This window comes from Procambarus clarkii, chromosome 27 (genome assembly GCF_040958095.1).
Source record: "Procambarus clarkii isolate CNS0578487 chromosome 27, FALCON_Pclarkii_2.0, whole genome shotgun sequence".
Classification (NCBI taxonomy): domain Eukaryota; kingdom Metazoa; phylum Arthropoda; class Malacostraca; order Decapoda; family Cambaridae; genus Procambarus; species Procambarus clarkii.
The window spans coordinates 25,000,678-25,016,572 of record NC_091176.1 but is presented as its reverse complement, the minus strand read 5'-3'; the positions used below and the strand labels follow the sequence as shown (position 1 = coordinate 25,016,572).

Genomic DNA, 15,895 nt, shown 5'->3' with positions numbered 1-15,895 from the left:
TAGTAGAAAGAGGAGAGAGCAGAAAAAGGATTAGCAAGACTGGACAAGCAAAAGAAGGACCAAAAAGAGAAGAAAGAAGAGGAAGGAGGAAGACCAAGATGAGTAAAAGGAAGGAAAAAGAAGAACAGGGAAGAGGAGGAGGAGGAAGAGCAGAGGTGAAATGAAAAGGATGAAGAGAAGGAAGAGGAGGAGGAGGATGGTAAGGAGGAGACGAGAGAGAGGAGATCAACGATGAAGACGACGATGATGATGATGATGATACTATAAGGGATACACTACTTTTACATTGAGCTGCTAAAATGTACACTAAAAATTCTAACCAGGTAAGATATTCCTTGTAACTTTGCAGGTTTTATCATAAGCAATTCTCTCCATCATCTATATTATAAACTGTTATCAAGTTTTGAGCGAGCACCCAACAACAAGACACACCCATTTAGTTATATGAAAGAGATGCCATTTGCATAATACAAAAAGTTCCCATAATTCAAAAATATAATAAAAGCAGTTGGAGAAGAGTAACCTTTATAATGGTTACTACATCTTTTTGTTGGCGGCATTGCAAAAATGGCACAGAACACAACCCTTCTCTTCGCCATAAGTCGACAACCAGTCGAGAGCCGTGATTACCTTAGGACAATTCGGTAGTGGTTTCCAAATTGAAGATTCAACCGCTGTGGTTTTTCACGGAAGTGAAAATTACCAATGTGTATCGACCGTAAATTCTTTGTTGCCAGCCAAAGTCTTTGTGGAGCGACCTGAATAAAAAAGAACAAAGAGTTAAAAACAACACAAATTTGACTTATCATATATTATTATCGAGAGGTTAATACAGTACAGGAAGTATTCAGACAAAAGAATAAGATGCCTGCATATAATGTTGAACAATATGCAAGGACCTCTTTAAAATGGTTTGCAGAAAACAATCTAAAAGTATGTACTTACAGATGCACGCATGTTTATATATATATGTATACATATAGGAATATTATGGTTAAATATGACCGCATTGCTGGTGTTGTTGATCATATAGTACAAGCTTTCTATGCTTCTAACTATTTTCTTAACACTTTTGCATTCACGGGACGTAGTTGACATCCACAAATAACTCTGCAGATGTCCGACTGGGATGTATGTGGTGTCCAAAGTTAAAATATTTGTTAAAATTCTATTTTTTTATCCGATCATTATGAGACGTATTTTAAACTTTGCGCCAACGTCTTCTCATTTTTTGTTATGGCCCATGTGGCATCAAGGCACTGCTGCATTTCATCGTAGGCTTATTGTTATTGTCTGAAACCTTGTGAGTGCTGTGGCCTCCCTTCGTGTCCAACACGTGTGCCTGTTCCAGCTATTTTTCCTCAGCTATATTTGTTACTGTCTTTATACACTCTACATTTACTCCAAGATCCAAGATGGATAGTGATCAAGAACAGTGCCATTCCAGGAAGAAAGCTGTGAAAGAAACTCATCTGAGGGAGAAGCTAAGTAGTGTTTGCCAAAGTACAAAAAGAACGACACTCACATCAACAAAATTCAAGGCTTTAGTTGATGAATTTTTTTTATCTTGATCTTGAAAGTGAGTGATGTAGATAGTGAGGTGATTAAACTGGATGAAATTGAACATGAGGGGAGTGATAATTCTGATGTTGATACCACCACAGCTACATATGCAGGGCCTGCTATTAGAACTCGTACCACACATACCCCATGCACCAGTTCTGGTGAAGCCTTGTCTACTGACAACACTACACCACTTGTAGACCGTTTTACTGGAACACCAGGCTTGACTGTCCCAGTACCAAGTGTAACACTATAAAGGTGTTTTGTTTAGTTTTGGGTTTAATATATACATAGAGATAAAAGAGTCACAGACAAGGTTTTGAGAGGCGCCATTCTGTCGGCCTGAAACTCACACCTCTAAGCGTTAATGACCTCAAGTTAACCTGAGGTCAGCTCACGCGAATTTCACCTTGCTTCCAGCCACTGAAATAGGCTGTCGGCCGGACGGGGGGGTGACGTTGCCTGTCAACTGCAGACCTGCCCCCTCCCCCTCTCTATTCAACTTAGACTCAGTCTTCGGTGAGTGAACCGTGAAGGTGACTTAGTCATGTTTACTAGTGTTGTGTGATGATCAGGGGGCAGACAGTTGTAGTGGCCTCAAATTCTTGGGTAATGACTCACTTTGTATATTAATAGTGAACCTTCAGTTTGATTGCTTGAATTATGATATCTATCCTGATAAATATACCTGATGAATAATTGAGAAATATATACAGTGGCACTTCGACTTACAATTGCCCGGACTTACGATAATTTCGAGTTACGATGGTGTCATCAACTAACGATATTTGTTGGTACACGTTCGGGTCGACCGTGGACAGGTCCACGCGCAACAGGAAGGGACCGGTCCCAAATCTGCACAGTAAAATAACAACGTACTGGAGTGAACGACATGGAAGAAAATGCAGAATAGAACCAGTGAAGAGCAGAGGTGCCATGGGCACAATCAGAGAACACCTTATGAACATCAGAGGTCCACGGTTGTTCAACGTCCTACCAGCGAGCATCAGAAATATTACAGGAGGAACAACCGTGGACATCTTCAAGAGGAAACTAGATTGTTTCCTTCAAGGAGTGCCGGACCAACCAGGCTGTGGAGTGTATGTGGGCCTGCGGGCCGCTCCAAGCAACAGCCTGGTGGACCAAACTCTCACAAGTCAAGTCTGGCCTCGGGCCGGGCTTGGGGAGTAGAAGAACTCCCAGAACCCCATCAACCAGGTATCAACCAGGTGGTTCCCGGTCACGCTGCCATCTCCCCATTTCAACAATCACTAGTCCAGAGTCTAAAAACCAAGAGATGTACTGGGAAGGGAGGGAGGGGTCTAGGGCAAAGACTTTAAACTTTTTAAAATCATGGTACAACAACAAGCACTGAAGTACTCAAGGCACACTTCTTAATTTCTGCCAGTACCAGTGAGAATACTTTCCTGAAATGTCAGTTCATTTGTTTAAATGAACGGGTAGAAAATTTGCTTCTTCCTTCAAACTCCCATGGCACCCCTGTGGGCCCTTTACAGCACACATTGAAAAACACTTATCTTGAGAGTAACTGAGGCACCCCCCCCCCATCCCAGAAAAGAGGCATTTCATGACAGTGCTAATTAAAAAAAATGGCCAACCCTTATCTAGAATATCTGGAACCCAAAGAGTCGGCAATTCATTGAGCTCTCATGGTGCTGCCACCTGGCAGTGGTCAGCTGTTACCAGGGGTTTATGACCTAACTACTGGGCTGGGATGATCATTTGCTGCATTGTTTGTTTACTTTGTGAAACTTGCCAGCCCATTCTCCAAACAAAGACCCAAAGTCCATTCCATGCACCTGCCAAACCCCCTGTTTATGAATGAAAATGGTTTACACACACGACTCACAACTGATGACGTTCGAACACAACCGGAGCAAGTGCTTCACTGACAAATTTTGTTCAAACCACAACACGTCTTTGAGGTTGACCGCTGGATGGAATGAACTTGGTCTGAGGACGAATTCCTGAGAGAAGGTAATCACAAATCTCCTTGCTTCCTGTGCCTCTATGAGGGGACCAGGTTTTGATTCACAAGGGCTGATGGTAGTGTGGAGCTACCTCAGTGTGGCTGACTAAAGATAAGCACTACATGGCATAGATAATAAGAAAAAACTTGAACTCTATTGACTTACCTCTTTAATAGAAACAAGCTGACTGGTTTTAGCCCTCTTGTCTTTTGTTCCAGCATATGTAAAATTGCTAGGTTTTACCCTGAAATTGGGACAAATTATAATTGCATGAATAGCTCCTACTTTAAATAATACAAAAAACTTGTATATTATTTCATAATTAAATGAACAAAAATATCTTCCCTAGATTCACTAATGTTGTGAAACAGTATCACCAATATATTCTCGCATGTGTTTCAAATAAAACTAATCTCCATACAGCAATGAGAAAAATGAGCTTGGATACACTGATAATTTACTAAGCTAAATTTATAAATAAACAAAAAATTATGAATGTTATATTAGAAATATACAGTCATTCGTATGTCTAAGTAACAGTCTCAAGCATTTTACAGATACTGGTTTGAAGGAAAAAGATTAAAATTGAAATGATGAAGAAAGCACAGGAAGGGGGAGGGGAGGGGAACAACGAAACTGAACGTTGAATGTAATGTAATGCCTCTTTCTTTGGACGAGCCACAGTGGTTCCTTGAAGTTATCTTGCTGAAATTGCTACATACTAAAAGGTCTAATCAGTCATATATGTTCTGGCTGGCCTCCTAGGGACCAAAGCCAGAACCTGGCCCCCTCTCACAGTAACAATCTGTAACTCCCACCAGAAAAGATTCTAGAAAATCAGTGAAGCATTACAGTGAACTAGAGTGTTTACAGAAAATGAAGATTTGAAACCACTAAAAGACTCTACAAACAATTCACAAAGAACAAGAGATTCACTCAAATTAGCTTGAAACTCAGCTAGCATCATTACCACCTTCTTGAAGAGACAGAGCCACGAAAAAATGACCTGATTCGGACACCGAGCAAGTGGCACTAAAAAGTAAGCCTGGGCTGGCCACTGAGCCAGAAGATCAAATTCCCCTCAAAGCACTCGACTGCACCAGAACCCGGAGCAACAGCTGGACTGGAGGGAAGAGTAGAGAAACCCCCACCTTGAACAATCCAACCAAAAGGCTTCCACAGTGAGAGCATCACAGTCAGGAAATGACGCCAAATAAAGGGGAAAAAGAGACATGTACCAGCAGCAGCGAATGGAGGTGCCCGGATGTACCTGTGCCAGTACAAACTCCGAAGCCAAATTCTGCCTAAAGGATAAACAAGGAGGGCAAAATTGAGGGTTTCTAATAGCTCCTTGAGCAACCGCCAAGTCCCTTGGGGCCAACTCAACACCACTGGAGTTGTTGTTGAGTTGGTCGCTGGGGGCAGGAACAGTGATGGTGACCGAGTGTCCCAAAAGAGGCCTGGGGGACCTGACGCCTGAGTGGACAGCACTCGGGATTCATAGTCCTAAGGTTCCGCGTTCAATCCCGGCGGAGGTGGAAACAAATGGACAGTTTCTTTCACCCTGATGCAACTGTTCACCTAGCAGTAAATAGATACCTGGGAGTTAAACAGCTGCTATGGGCTACTTCCTGAGGATGTGTTACACCACGACATGGTAAAAAAATTGCAACCAGGAGTGCTACTGCCCTCAGACAGATACCACAGCCTCTCCGAGACACAAACCGGGGTTTTACACAATTCCCCCATGTACCCAGGCTCTGTCACATCACGGCTCTTGTGGATTTGCTCATTTGATGAATCACGATATTGTGATTTGTGTGTGTACCTCAGTGTGGTGATCCAGAGGGGAAATGCCTGCTTCATCCTCAGTTCCTGTCCGGAAGTGGAGGAGCGTCTGGCTCTGTGTGTTTGGTATGCCAGAGAACTCTGCAACTGAGGGCACCTACATCAGAGATGGTAGCTTCAGGGAGCTACAAGGGGCTCCCCCCAGTAACATTCTGAGATCCATCTCCAAGGCATCAAAGTCAGTGCAAGCAAGAAAACTATTCCCGCAAAGTGACAGCTGCCAGATAAGTCCTATCCCGAAAAGGGGGCCAGTCAAACCAGAACCCAACATGATGATGTTGGCATCTGTGTGGATGTTATCCTCCACCCAACAGCAGCATAATAGAGGCAGAGGGAATGACTGTGGGCATGACCCAAAACTGAGGTATATCACTGAAACTTTTAAACAGCAAGAGCAAGCTTGGGGGGCTGGTCCACAGCTAAACCACACCAGAAACCTGCAATGACTTGTTAGATTTGGCAGGAATAAACACTGAACCAGGAACACCAGGCATGGGGGGCAGGGTAGGTTCTCACCTTTGTAAACAAACACCAAACCCAGATTAGGAAAAGATGCAACAGGGAAGGGCATAAGCAGCACACAACAAATCTAGTATGTAAACATCCACATGCCCTCAGACAAAGTAGAGCACCATCTGCCTCAACTTCAGAGCCACATAAGAGGGATCAAAAACTCATGCACTAATCAGAAGCAGACCCCACAAAAGTAGGCAGTCCCAAAGGGACAGACACCTGAACCACTCAGGAAAGGAACCCAGGCCAGGCAGGGGCAATGCCAGTGAATGCCTAGGAAAGGCTACCCAAACACATGCAGCTTAAAGTGACCAGGTGGCTCAAGGCTCGCTTGACAGTGAGACCGACCGACCGACTGTCAGTCTAAAACTGTAACAAACACAAGCACAGGCCCTTGCCTGACTACAAAATATAGCCATGACATATTTGAAAAGAGAAAGACAGAAACCCGAAGTATGTGATACAGAGATCAGCACAAGGCACATGATTAATTAGATTTCCCTGGTTGTACCTTGGTATGCCAGGGCTGCTATCTGGCTGTGAGAGTGTAACTACTTGTGCTAATGACCTAACTACCCTGTTCTGCATTGTCTGTTTTGTTTAGACTTTCTTTACAGTTGTTTTTATTGTGCTCCACCTTCGTGGTGGTATTTCCTCTTTGCCTGGGTTGGTGTAATATCCCTAGCCTCCTAATGTCTCTTCAAGGTGCCAATAGACTAGTTTATTAAAAGTTGTTCAATGTCAACCAATATTTTTTGACTAGTTGTATATGAAAAGGGATTGTTCCAAGCAATTGTTCCAAGTTTCAGTACTGCAGCCTAAATAGAAAGGGAGATTTTTTTTTTCAATGAATATTACACAATTTGTGTATATACTACCACACATTTCAGTGTGGTAGTATATACACAAATTGTACTGTGCTAAAGACCAGTACTGTCTTTAGCACGCTTATGCTTAATTGAATTCCGGGAAGGCTATTGACCATTGAAGAATATTCCACATTTCAGTTCTGACAAATTAGTTAGTCGTTTTAGCAGTATGTTTGGGGGGTCATTATCCTGCAGGGGAGAATTGGTGTTCAAAGAGTTTTTAAGCATTTGGTTGGATCTGTGCAGATACAATGTATCTGAATACTTCAAAATTAATCTTGCTGCCATCAATAGAAGTCACATTGCAAATAAAGGCAAGTAAACCAATTCCAGTAGGCGCCACATATGGCCAAGAAATAATGCAACCTCCAGGTTTCACAAATGAGGTGGTATGCTTTGGATCATGAGTGACATATCTGCTGCTCATTCCTTTCTTTCCATCACTGGTATATGTTACTCTTTCATCTTATCTGTGCATAAGTTTGTCCCACAACTACAGGTTTTTGTCATGTACTTTCCAGCAAAGGTCTGTTTTCCAGTCATTTGCATCTTATGGTGAACCCTTTTAATTTATGCTGGTGTTCCCTTCCCTTTATGGTAGTCTTTGATACATACATGCCAATATCATGAGGAGTTTTCTTGATCTCTCAGACAGTTAAAAGGGGGAGTGGTCTTCCATGATTTATCAGATTATTTGCTATTGCAAAGCTGAAGACAGCAACCTTGCTTCATAATGTAACCAATAGTTGATTTTAACACTGTGATCAATTTATTCAATGAGAGACGACAGCAACAAACTCCAAATGCTAATGACACTAAACCTAGAATCAACTCAAGACCTTTAGTTACCTCTCCTCTTTCGTTAGATGCAACTACTGTACAGACAACTGGCCACGAAACAGATGAGCAGCAGGGTGTCCAATTACTTTTGGTCCTTTACAATGGGGAGTATGCCATATAAAAAACCAGCATTGAATGTAATGAAAAGCCATTTTCTGGGCGAGTCCTGGAGACTCCCCGGAGCTATCCAGGCTGAATGGATATGTATAACTTTCTGGCATCAATCACTGCAAGGAGTTCTTGCCTACCGGGGACCACGAGCCAGAACCTGGCACCTTCTAGAGAGGCATGAGGAGCAATGGCCTATAGAGACCCCCCCTTTTATTATTGGGAGCGTTCTATGTCTGCCATCGACCCGGATAGGCAACCAGAAAGGTAGGCACCCCAAAACAAACCCCTATTCTGGTAAAACTATTGGGACCGAAGACCAAACAAATGGACATAACTCTCCAAATGAAAACTAGTAAACGAGCATGACGTTATCACATTGCCGCGCCTCTGTCTGCACGGGGAGAGGAGCAGCCCCAGACCTATCCGCCGGCGACCCATTCTACAGTTCTTAGGCTGGATGTCAAAAAAGTGAAAAACACCGCCAACTAGAGAGAGGGAAACCGGGGAGCCTCTGGGAAACACCTGGAAAATGGCATTTCATTACGTTCAACACTGGTTTTCGGGGGAGGGGGGGGGGAGGGGGGGGGGAGGGGGGGGGAGGGGGGGGGGAGGAGGGGGAGGAGGGGGAGGAGGGGGGGAGGAGGGGAGGGGAGGGGGGAGGGGAGGGGGGAGGGGGGGAAGGGGGGGGGAAGGGGGGGAGGGGGAAGGGGGGGAGGGGGGGGAAGGGGGGGAAGGGGGGGAAGGGGGGAGGGGGTAGGAGGAGGAGCCCCGTCGGCTCCCAGAGCTAACTACCCAAAGTTAAGGAAAAATGGGGACTTACCCAGGAGGCGGTCCGTCCTCACTCCTCGATGCGAAGTTCAGACAACTGGCTGCAACCGCCGACCCAATGCAACGCAGGCCCGCCTAGGCCCAGGAACATTCAATAGGTAGCAAGCGGCCAGGACCCTGTTCGACCGCCAAAAACCCCGGGCCCGAATGTCCACCTAAGACATGTTGCCAAAGACGGCAGCCAAGGCAGCAAACTTACAAATGTCATGGGCCCAGGGATAGACCGCTGGTTGGCTAGATTTAATAACCCTGGGGATAACCTGAGAGACCCAAATTTGGGAACAGTGAAGAATGGAAACCGGGTCCACCCAGAGTGCCTCCCTGGCAACCAAAGCAGTGGCGCACAAATAACGGAGGAGAGCCGCAATCGGACACAACACATGACGCACCCCTGGCCTGACCAACCAAGCATTAACAACCAAAGGACCCCTCCAGAAGGATGCCGTCTCATTCTTCGCCAGAAAAAAGGGAGACGGCTGCAAGCAAACAAAACGATCATCGGGCCCGAAGGAGCAGAAACCCCTGCGCCGCAGGAGAGCATGAAGCTTCCCAACCTGACCCCTAGAGGCCAATGCCAACAGGAAAAGTGCCTTAGAAAAACAATCCCGAACAGAAGGGGCCACAACAAACCGAGAAGAGAGAAACAAGAGCACACGGTCCAAGGACCATGACGGCTCAGGCAGCACATGAGCAGGCCGGAGGTGAAACAACGCACAAGACAGCTTGCAAAACGGGGCAGAAGTAATATCAACACAAAAAGCAAGATGAAGCGGCTCCATCAACGCCACACGATACACAGCAACAGTATTAGCCATAAGATGACGGCCTTGAAACAACCAAGAGAGAAAGGACAGAACAACCCTATCATAGACCGAAGAATATCTAAGCAGTGATGGGAAAAATCGGAAGGACCGCCAGGAAACTCCATACTGTCGCCATGACATAGCACGCAGATGGGAAACCATCAACGAAGCCACCTGCGCACCACACAAGTGATGATAAATCCGAGTCAAAAACACAAGACGTGATGACTCGGGGAGAAGACCGAACCAGCCTCATACCGGGCTGGACCGATCTGCTGAAAGGGGCGGAGCCCTCGGGTTCAGACACCAAGCAAGTAGGGCCTGAAACCAAGGCTGGGCAGGCCACCACGGAGCCAGAAGGCCAACCCGACCCTGGTAAGTCTCCAAGCGAGCCAGGACCTGGAGCAACAGCTGAACCGGGGGAAAGAGGTAGAGGTAACTCCACCTCGACCAGTCCTGCCTGAAGGCGTCGACCCCAATGGCCTCGCAATCAGGAAAGGGCGCCATGTATACCGGGAGACACCTCGACCACGCCGATGCGAGGAGATCCACGTCCGGAGTCCCGAACATCTGGCACAGCCAACTGGAGGAGGACAGGCCGTCGGACACCCCCCCCCAGACATGAACACGCCAGGAGAGCCAAACCCCAAGAACTCAGCAGACGAGTCACCTGAAGTGACCAGCCCCAAAGAGCCAAGGACCGCATCAAACCCCCCACGGTTCAGACAATGAACCACCGGGGAGCAGCCCGAAAGCAGCCAAAGCATCGATCTGCGAGCGACTCGAACCCTTCAGAGCGACATCCACACCACCGCGAACTCCCGGACCGTGATGTGAGCCAGAGGGAAGGACGGACCCCTCCGCCCCTAGCTGGCCTGGTGAGCACTGGTCACAAAACCCCAGCCAAGAGACGACGCGTCCATGTACACATCGAGCGAGGGCCTCGGGTAGGTGCCAAGGCACTGAATCCCGAAAAACCCGAAGAGGAAGCCGGCGACACAGCAATCGACACAAAGCCCCCGGAGGCCAAACCCAACGATTGCAAGAGAGGCAGAAGGGCCGTCCCCGAAGGAACCAGAACAGCCGACGAAGCCACACCCGACCCGGCGGGAAGACCATAGTGGCAAAGTTCAGGCTCCCGCACAAACTCTTGAGCAACCACCGTGTGGCCCGGGAACTTCTCAGAAACAGGCGAAGGCAGGACCACAGGCAAAACAGAGCCGCCTGAGGCAGAGACAAGGAAGCGGTGCGAGCGTCCCAAAGCAGACCCAGCCAAAACCGAACCCGAGAGGTAACCAGATGGAACTTCCGCCAGTTCACCAAGAAGCCAAATCCAGCGAGCTGGGAAAGAACCAAATCCCTGGCGAGCAGACACGCGGAACGGCTGGGAGCCCAAACCAGCCAGTCATCGAGGTAGACCAGAAACCGAATACCTAACAGACTCAGGTAGGCCACCACGACCCAACTAAGGCACGTAAAAACGTGAGGTGCCAGATTTAACCCGAAGGAAAGACAACGAAAGCAGTAACCTTGAAGCCTCACAACAAAACCGAGCATAGTCCCTGAACCCCCGGATGAACCGAGACGTGCCAATACGCGTCCTTGAGGTCCATGGACAGCATCCAAGCACCCGGCTCCAAGAGAAGACAGACCTGGGACAGAGTAGTCATCCTGAAGGAGGGGCAATAAACCCACGGGTTCAGACAGGACAAGTCCAGAATTAACCGGAGGTTCGCGCAGTCCCGTTTCAGGACCGGAAACAGGCAGGAAACCCACCTGAGGGACGCCGTCATTTTGACGGGAGGGAGGAGCACCGAGGGAGGAGCAGCCACCCAACGCTACCACAGGCCACACAAAACAACCCGAAAAGCCCATGAATCATGGGACCAGGTGCGAGCAAATCGGGCGAGCCAACCCCCCCCCATCGCCCTGTCAATGGGAAGAACAACGAAAGGGCCGACGTGCCTTGCCAGCAACAGCCAGAACTGGAGGATGCACCAGCCCCGAATCTGGCACCAAAAGCCTACCCTGACGAAAAGAACCCCGAGCCTTGGCACGACCTTTCCGGGGAGGCCCCCCGCGAGCCCCCCGGAGCAACAACTCAGACATAGAGACATAGGCTGACAACTAACCGAGGCTGCCTGCAGGTACTGCACCACAGCAGATTTAGCAAACAGCAATGGACAAAAGGGCAAAGAAAAAAAAAAGGGCCAGAGCCCAAGCGGATTGTAAGGAAGAAGCCAGCACCGCCTGACGACACGCAAGGCGAGAAGCATAGAACCCTGAAACTACATCATGCAGAATGGGTGCGAAGAGCTTCAACAAAGCAGACAACGCCCCCACCACAAAGGGCAGCGCACCGGACCCGGCAGCAGCCCCAAGCGCCCCCACATTTAACTCAAGCCAATCCGAGGACAGCTCAAGGAGGGAAAAGAAAAGCAGGGCAGAAGCAAGCAGGCCACGAGTCCGCAAATCCTATGCAACCAAGGCAGCCAAAAGGGAAGGAACCTGCACGTGAAGCTGCATGACACCAACATCCCGCGGAAGGGCAGGAGTGAACAAACAAGTATTAAGATGCTCACATCGCACCCTAGGACAACCGGGAACGCCGTACAAGTCTCTCGCCACTCAAGCGGGCGGGACCAACAGAACGTGTGCCAAGCCTCCAACGAATAAAGAAGACAGTCTGCCAACCAGGGCGACTCCGGAACTTCATAACAAACCCAGTAGAACCAGAAGATCTGTACATGAAGGAACGCAGATCCATTACAAAAGCATAATCCGGGTCGCGCAGGAGGTAAGCCGCCAAGGCTTCCTGCACCTCCAAAGACAATAAGCCGGAAACCCCCGGAAAGACAGAACCGAAGAACCCGCAGGATCATGGAACCGAACTCGGGGATGGGTGGACACCAAGTCCAATTCATACGCTGAGGGAGCGAAAGAGAACCCATCTCCTTGTAACACCAAGCCCCGCTCAGAGGGTAGAAAAACCCAGGCGGGGTCCAAAGGGGCCCAAGGCCCCCAAGCCAACCCCTCCCCAACCCCGGGAACCTCACCCTGAAGACCTAGGGCCGAGCCATCCTTCTGACCCCCACCTCTAAAGAAAAGGCGGGAACAGCCAAAAAAGCAGGAACGAAGGGGGGTCCACTGGCCAGGCCCAGAAGCTCTGGCAGAAGGACCAGGCTCGAATGCCTCTTCCTCAGCCCCAGAAGAGGACACCCCGAGACCGCCCGAGTCTCCAAACCAACTAAACCCTGCTCGGACTCGGAAACCCTCAGACGTTTTGGAGCTGGAAGAAAGGGTGGGTGGGTGGGGTTGGGGGGGGGAGAGAACCGAATGAACGACAGAAGGGTAAGGACTAGGAGGGGCGGATGGAACCAGAGCGGAAGCAACTCCCACCCCCCAAGTCCGGGTCCCTATAACTAAAACGGGGTAGTCTCGGGGAATCCGGGGCAGCCACCAACCTAAATCTAGCATGCAACGCCTCAGGTGCCCGCACCTGCGTATCAGGCCCAGTAGGCTGGGTGAACTGGAGTACGTACAGACAACACACGTCGCACGACTCCGGGTCAAAACAATCACCGACCCAACAGGCAGCATGGCGGAGGCAAAACTAATGAGTGTCCCCAAGAGACAAGGGGGGACAGAGCAACCTTCAAACTCGCAAGAAGCGAGGGAGGACTCAGGGGTCACATCCATCGGACCATGTAGCCCCCATGGGGTTTCCCAGGGGCTATCCTCCCAATCTACCAACAAAACTTCTATAGCTGAACCCCTGGGACGTGTACTCTCACAGGGGCCAAGGCGAAGTTGACCACCAAAACAAGGTACTGTAGATGGATACAATAACCCCAAGAACAGTGAAGGAGACAAGGGCAGACCCCCCTCCAGGCGGAAAACAAAAATCCCGCAAGAGGACAACATACCTAGGCGGAACAGAGCTGGCCGCTGTTATTGGTGAAAACTAGGTGTGCAGTACACTGTGCCCCTGCCAGTGACGAAAACTACCCCCTATCCAGAAACAAACAAGGGCAAGAACAAACCACAGATGATCCCAAGGGTGGCGAAATACCGAGCAGTAAATAGCACAGCGGAGGTAGATCCCGAGGTGACTCGAGGAAGGTGGCCCCAAGGCTAGTACTTACAGGGCATCTAGGGAAGGAAACCCTAGGTGCATGCAGCCCAAGTACTGTAGAGTATCACTCCTGGCCCACGCACCACCGAAAGGGACAGCTCACACCACAAGGCACAGAACTGTAACAAATCACTGGAGCCAGAGGCACGACCTCACCAGACTCCCATCAGCCAAAAACTGTAGGGTGGGTCGCCAGCGGTTAGGTCTGGAGCTGCCCCTTCCCCCTCCCGGGGAGGGGGGGGGGGGCGCAGACAGCGGCGTGGCAACGTGACAACGTCATGCTCGTTTGCTAGTTTTCGTTTGGGGAGTTCTGTCCACTTGTTCGGTCTTCGGCCGCAATAGTTTTACCAGAATAGGGGTTGTTCTGGGGGTGCCTACCTTTCTGGGTGCCTATCCCAGTCGATGCCAGACATAGACTGCTCCCAATAATAAAGGGGGGTTTCTATAGGCCATTGCTCCTTGTGCCTCTCTAGAGGGGGCCAGGTTCTGGCTCATGGTCCCCGGTAGGCAAGAACTCTATGCATTGACCGATGCCAGAAAATTATACATATCCATTCAGCCTGGATAGCTCCGGGGAGCCGACGGGGCTCCCTCCAGAAAAGATCTGTAATTCCTGCATGGTTCACCTGCTATGGATATAAATATCCTTAATTAAGGCTGAAACTTTGAACTTAACCCCATATGTAATGTTTTATTTAAAATCCAATGAACTCAAAAGTCAAAAGAAAGACAGACACATTACTGTACAAATACTTACAAACTGCAGTTATTGTACGAAGAAAAGCTAAATGTACACTGAAATTATTTACAGATAATTTACTTTAAATTCACCTTAGATAACAAAAGCATACCCAGGAAAAGTGTCAAGAGCTAAGTCGCTATCAAGCACATGTAAATAAAAATATAATGGACAATTTGTAGATACTAATTAATTTTATTCAAGCATGTTTATCAATAAAATGTGACACACACCTAGAATGCCTGCATTGCAACAAGTGATCCTTAGTTCTATATCCACAAATATGTTCCACCTAAACTATTGAAGAAATATAATTTAAATTTGTTACTATACAATAATCATTGCAATACCTGGCCTTCCAAGCTATCTGGTTGATAGCCTCCACAGTTTCAACATTTTCTTTATAGAGTACAAATGTTGTGTATAGTTGATCTTTTGGCCATCCTGTCTTGTCCCTCCGCACACTACCAGCTGGAATAAACACCATAATTATTTTATCTTAATACTTAACCTTGAGGCTCATATTACTTTTAAATAATCTATAAGACTACATGTATGTACTTTCCTCAAATGTTGAAATGCATAGCAAGTTTCTTTTAAACACCTATAGATGAACAGTACATCCTCTTTTATTGCAATGTTAATTTCACCTAGTTCTTTACTGCCTTATATTTTAAATTCTTTTCCTAATGTTCTATTACCAATAATATACCACACCACTTCAGTAAAATTTATAATGGCCCTATTTCCATAAGATTTTGTAAGATGTTGTCCCAGATTCTTTTCACCTGAACATACAAGAGTGTTTTTTCATTCACAACCTCCATACTTTGCACCATAATCTTAAACATTTGCAATACTTGCTCCTTGAGCACAACAAATTATAATGCTACTAAAATTTATTGTTCCTAATCCGTATCTTGTGGCACAAAATTTGCATGACACTGCAACTTCAAGAACAACAGTGAGGTGGAATGATTCCATGCTTGTTAACACCCATTAAATCTATCACCTTGATATTAATCTCTTGCTACATTATTTTCTAAAATCTGCTTTGAGAACCACCTCCGACAAAGCAACAAACATTAAAATTTCAGGTGAAACAACGTAGATAATAACAATAGACAAATGCCAGGAAGTAGCCCTGAGCAGTAGAGACAAACCAGGCAATTATCAAGACTGACAATTTCATGTTGAACCTGCACATAGTGGAGCCAGATGTACGTGATAATACGTTTGACCTGATCGTCACAAAAAAGAAGGAACTAATAAGAAACATCACAATCTTAAAACAAAAAAATTCTGACCACAATTCCATTAAGGTAAAAACAAATTAGGGAAACGTGTCCAAAATATGTGGATATTGTCATTTCTTGTCTCCTGGGCTACTGCAATAACAGTCATTTGTCAATTTTCCTTATTATACTAACAATTTACATATTACATCATACATCTATATCGGTGTAATGGAGTTAACCAAGAAATGAAAATTTTTGTATTGGTTAGTAATCGCTTAAAAAGCCATTAAAATTATCATATACTAGAGGCCATTAGTTACTGTCAAATCACTATTTGGTTTTCCCATCAGTACAGTATTAGAATCCTTGCTTGGAAGACATTCCCAGACAGAAGTGCAACAAAGAAGTTGGTTGAAA

The 15,895-nt window shown here is 47.1% G+C and overlaps 1 protein-coding gene across 5 annotated transcripts in view; it reads right to left on the bottom strand.

Annotated features, from left to right (window-relative positions):
* LOC123762581 (pseudouridylate synthase 7 homolog) overlaps positions 1–15,895 on the bottom strand; it is an 88,256-nt gene that overhangs the window by 35,987 nt on the left and 36,374 nt on the right. For all 5 annotated transcript variants that reach the window (XM_045749163.2, XM_069332449.1, XM_069332448.1 and 2 more), the window contains exons 6-8: positions 14,591–14,711; positions 3,720–3,798; positions 631–758 (exon numbers count right to left, since the gene is read on the bottom strand). In XM_045749163.2, coding sequence (XP_045605119.1) covers positions 631–758; positions 3,720–3,798; positions 14,591–14,711 — 328 coding nt within the window. The remainder of the gene's footprint in view (positions 1–630; positions 759–3,719; positions 3,799–14,590; positions 14,712–15,895) is intronic.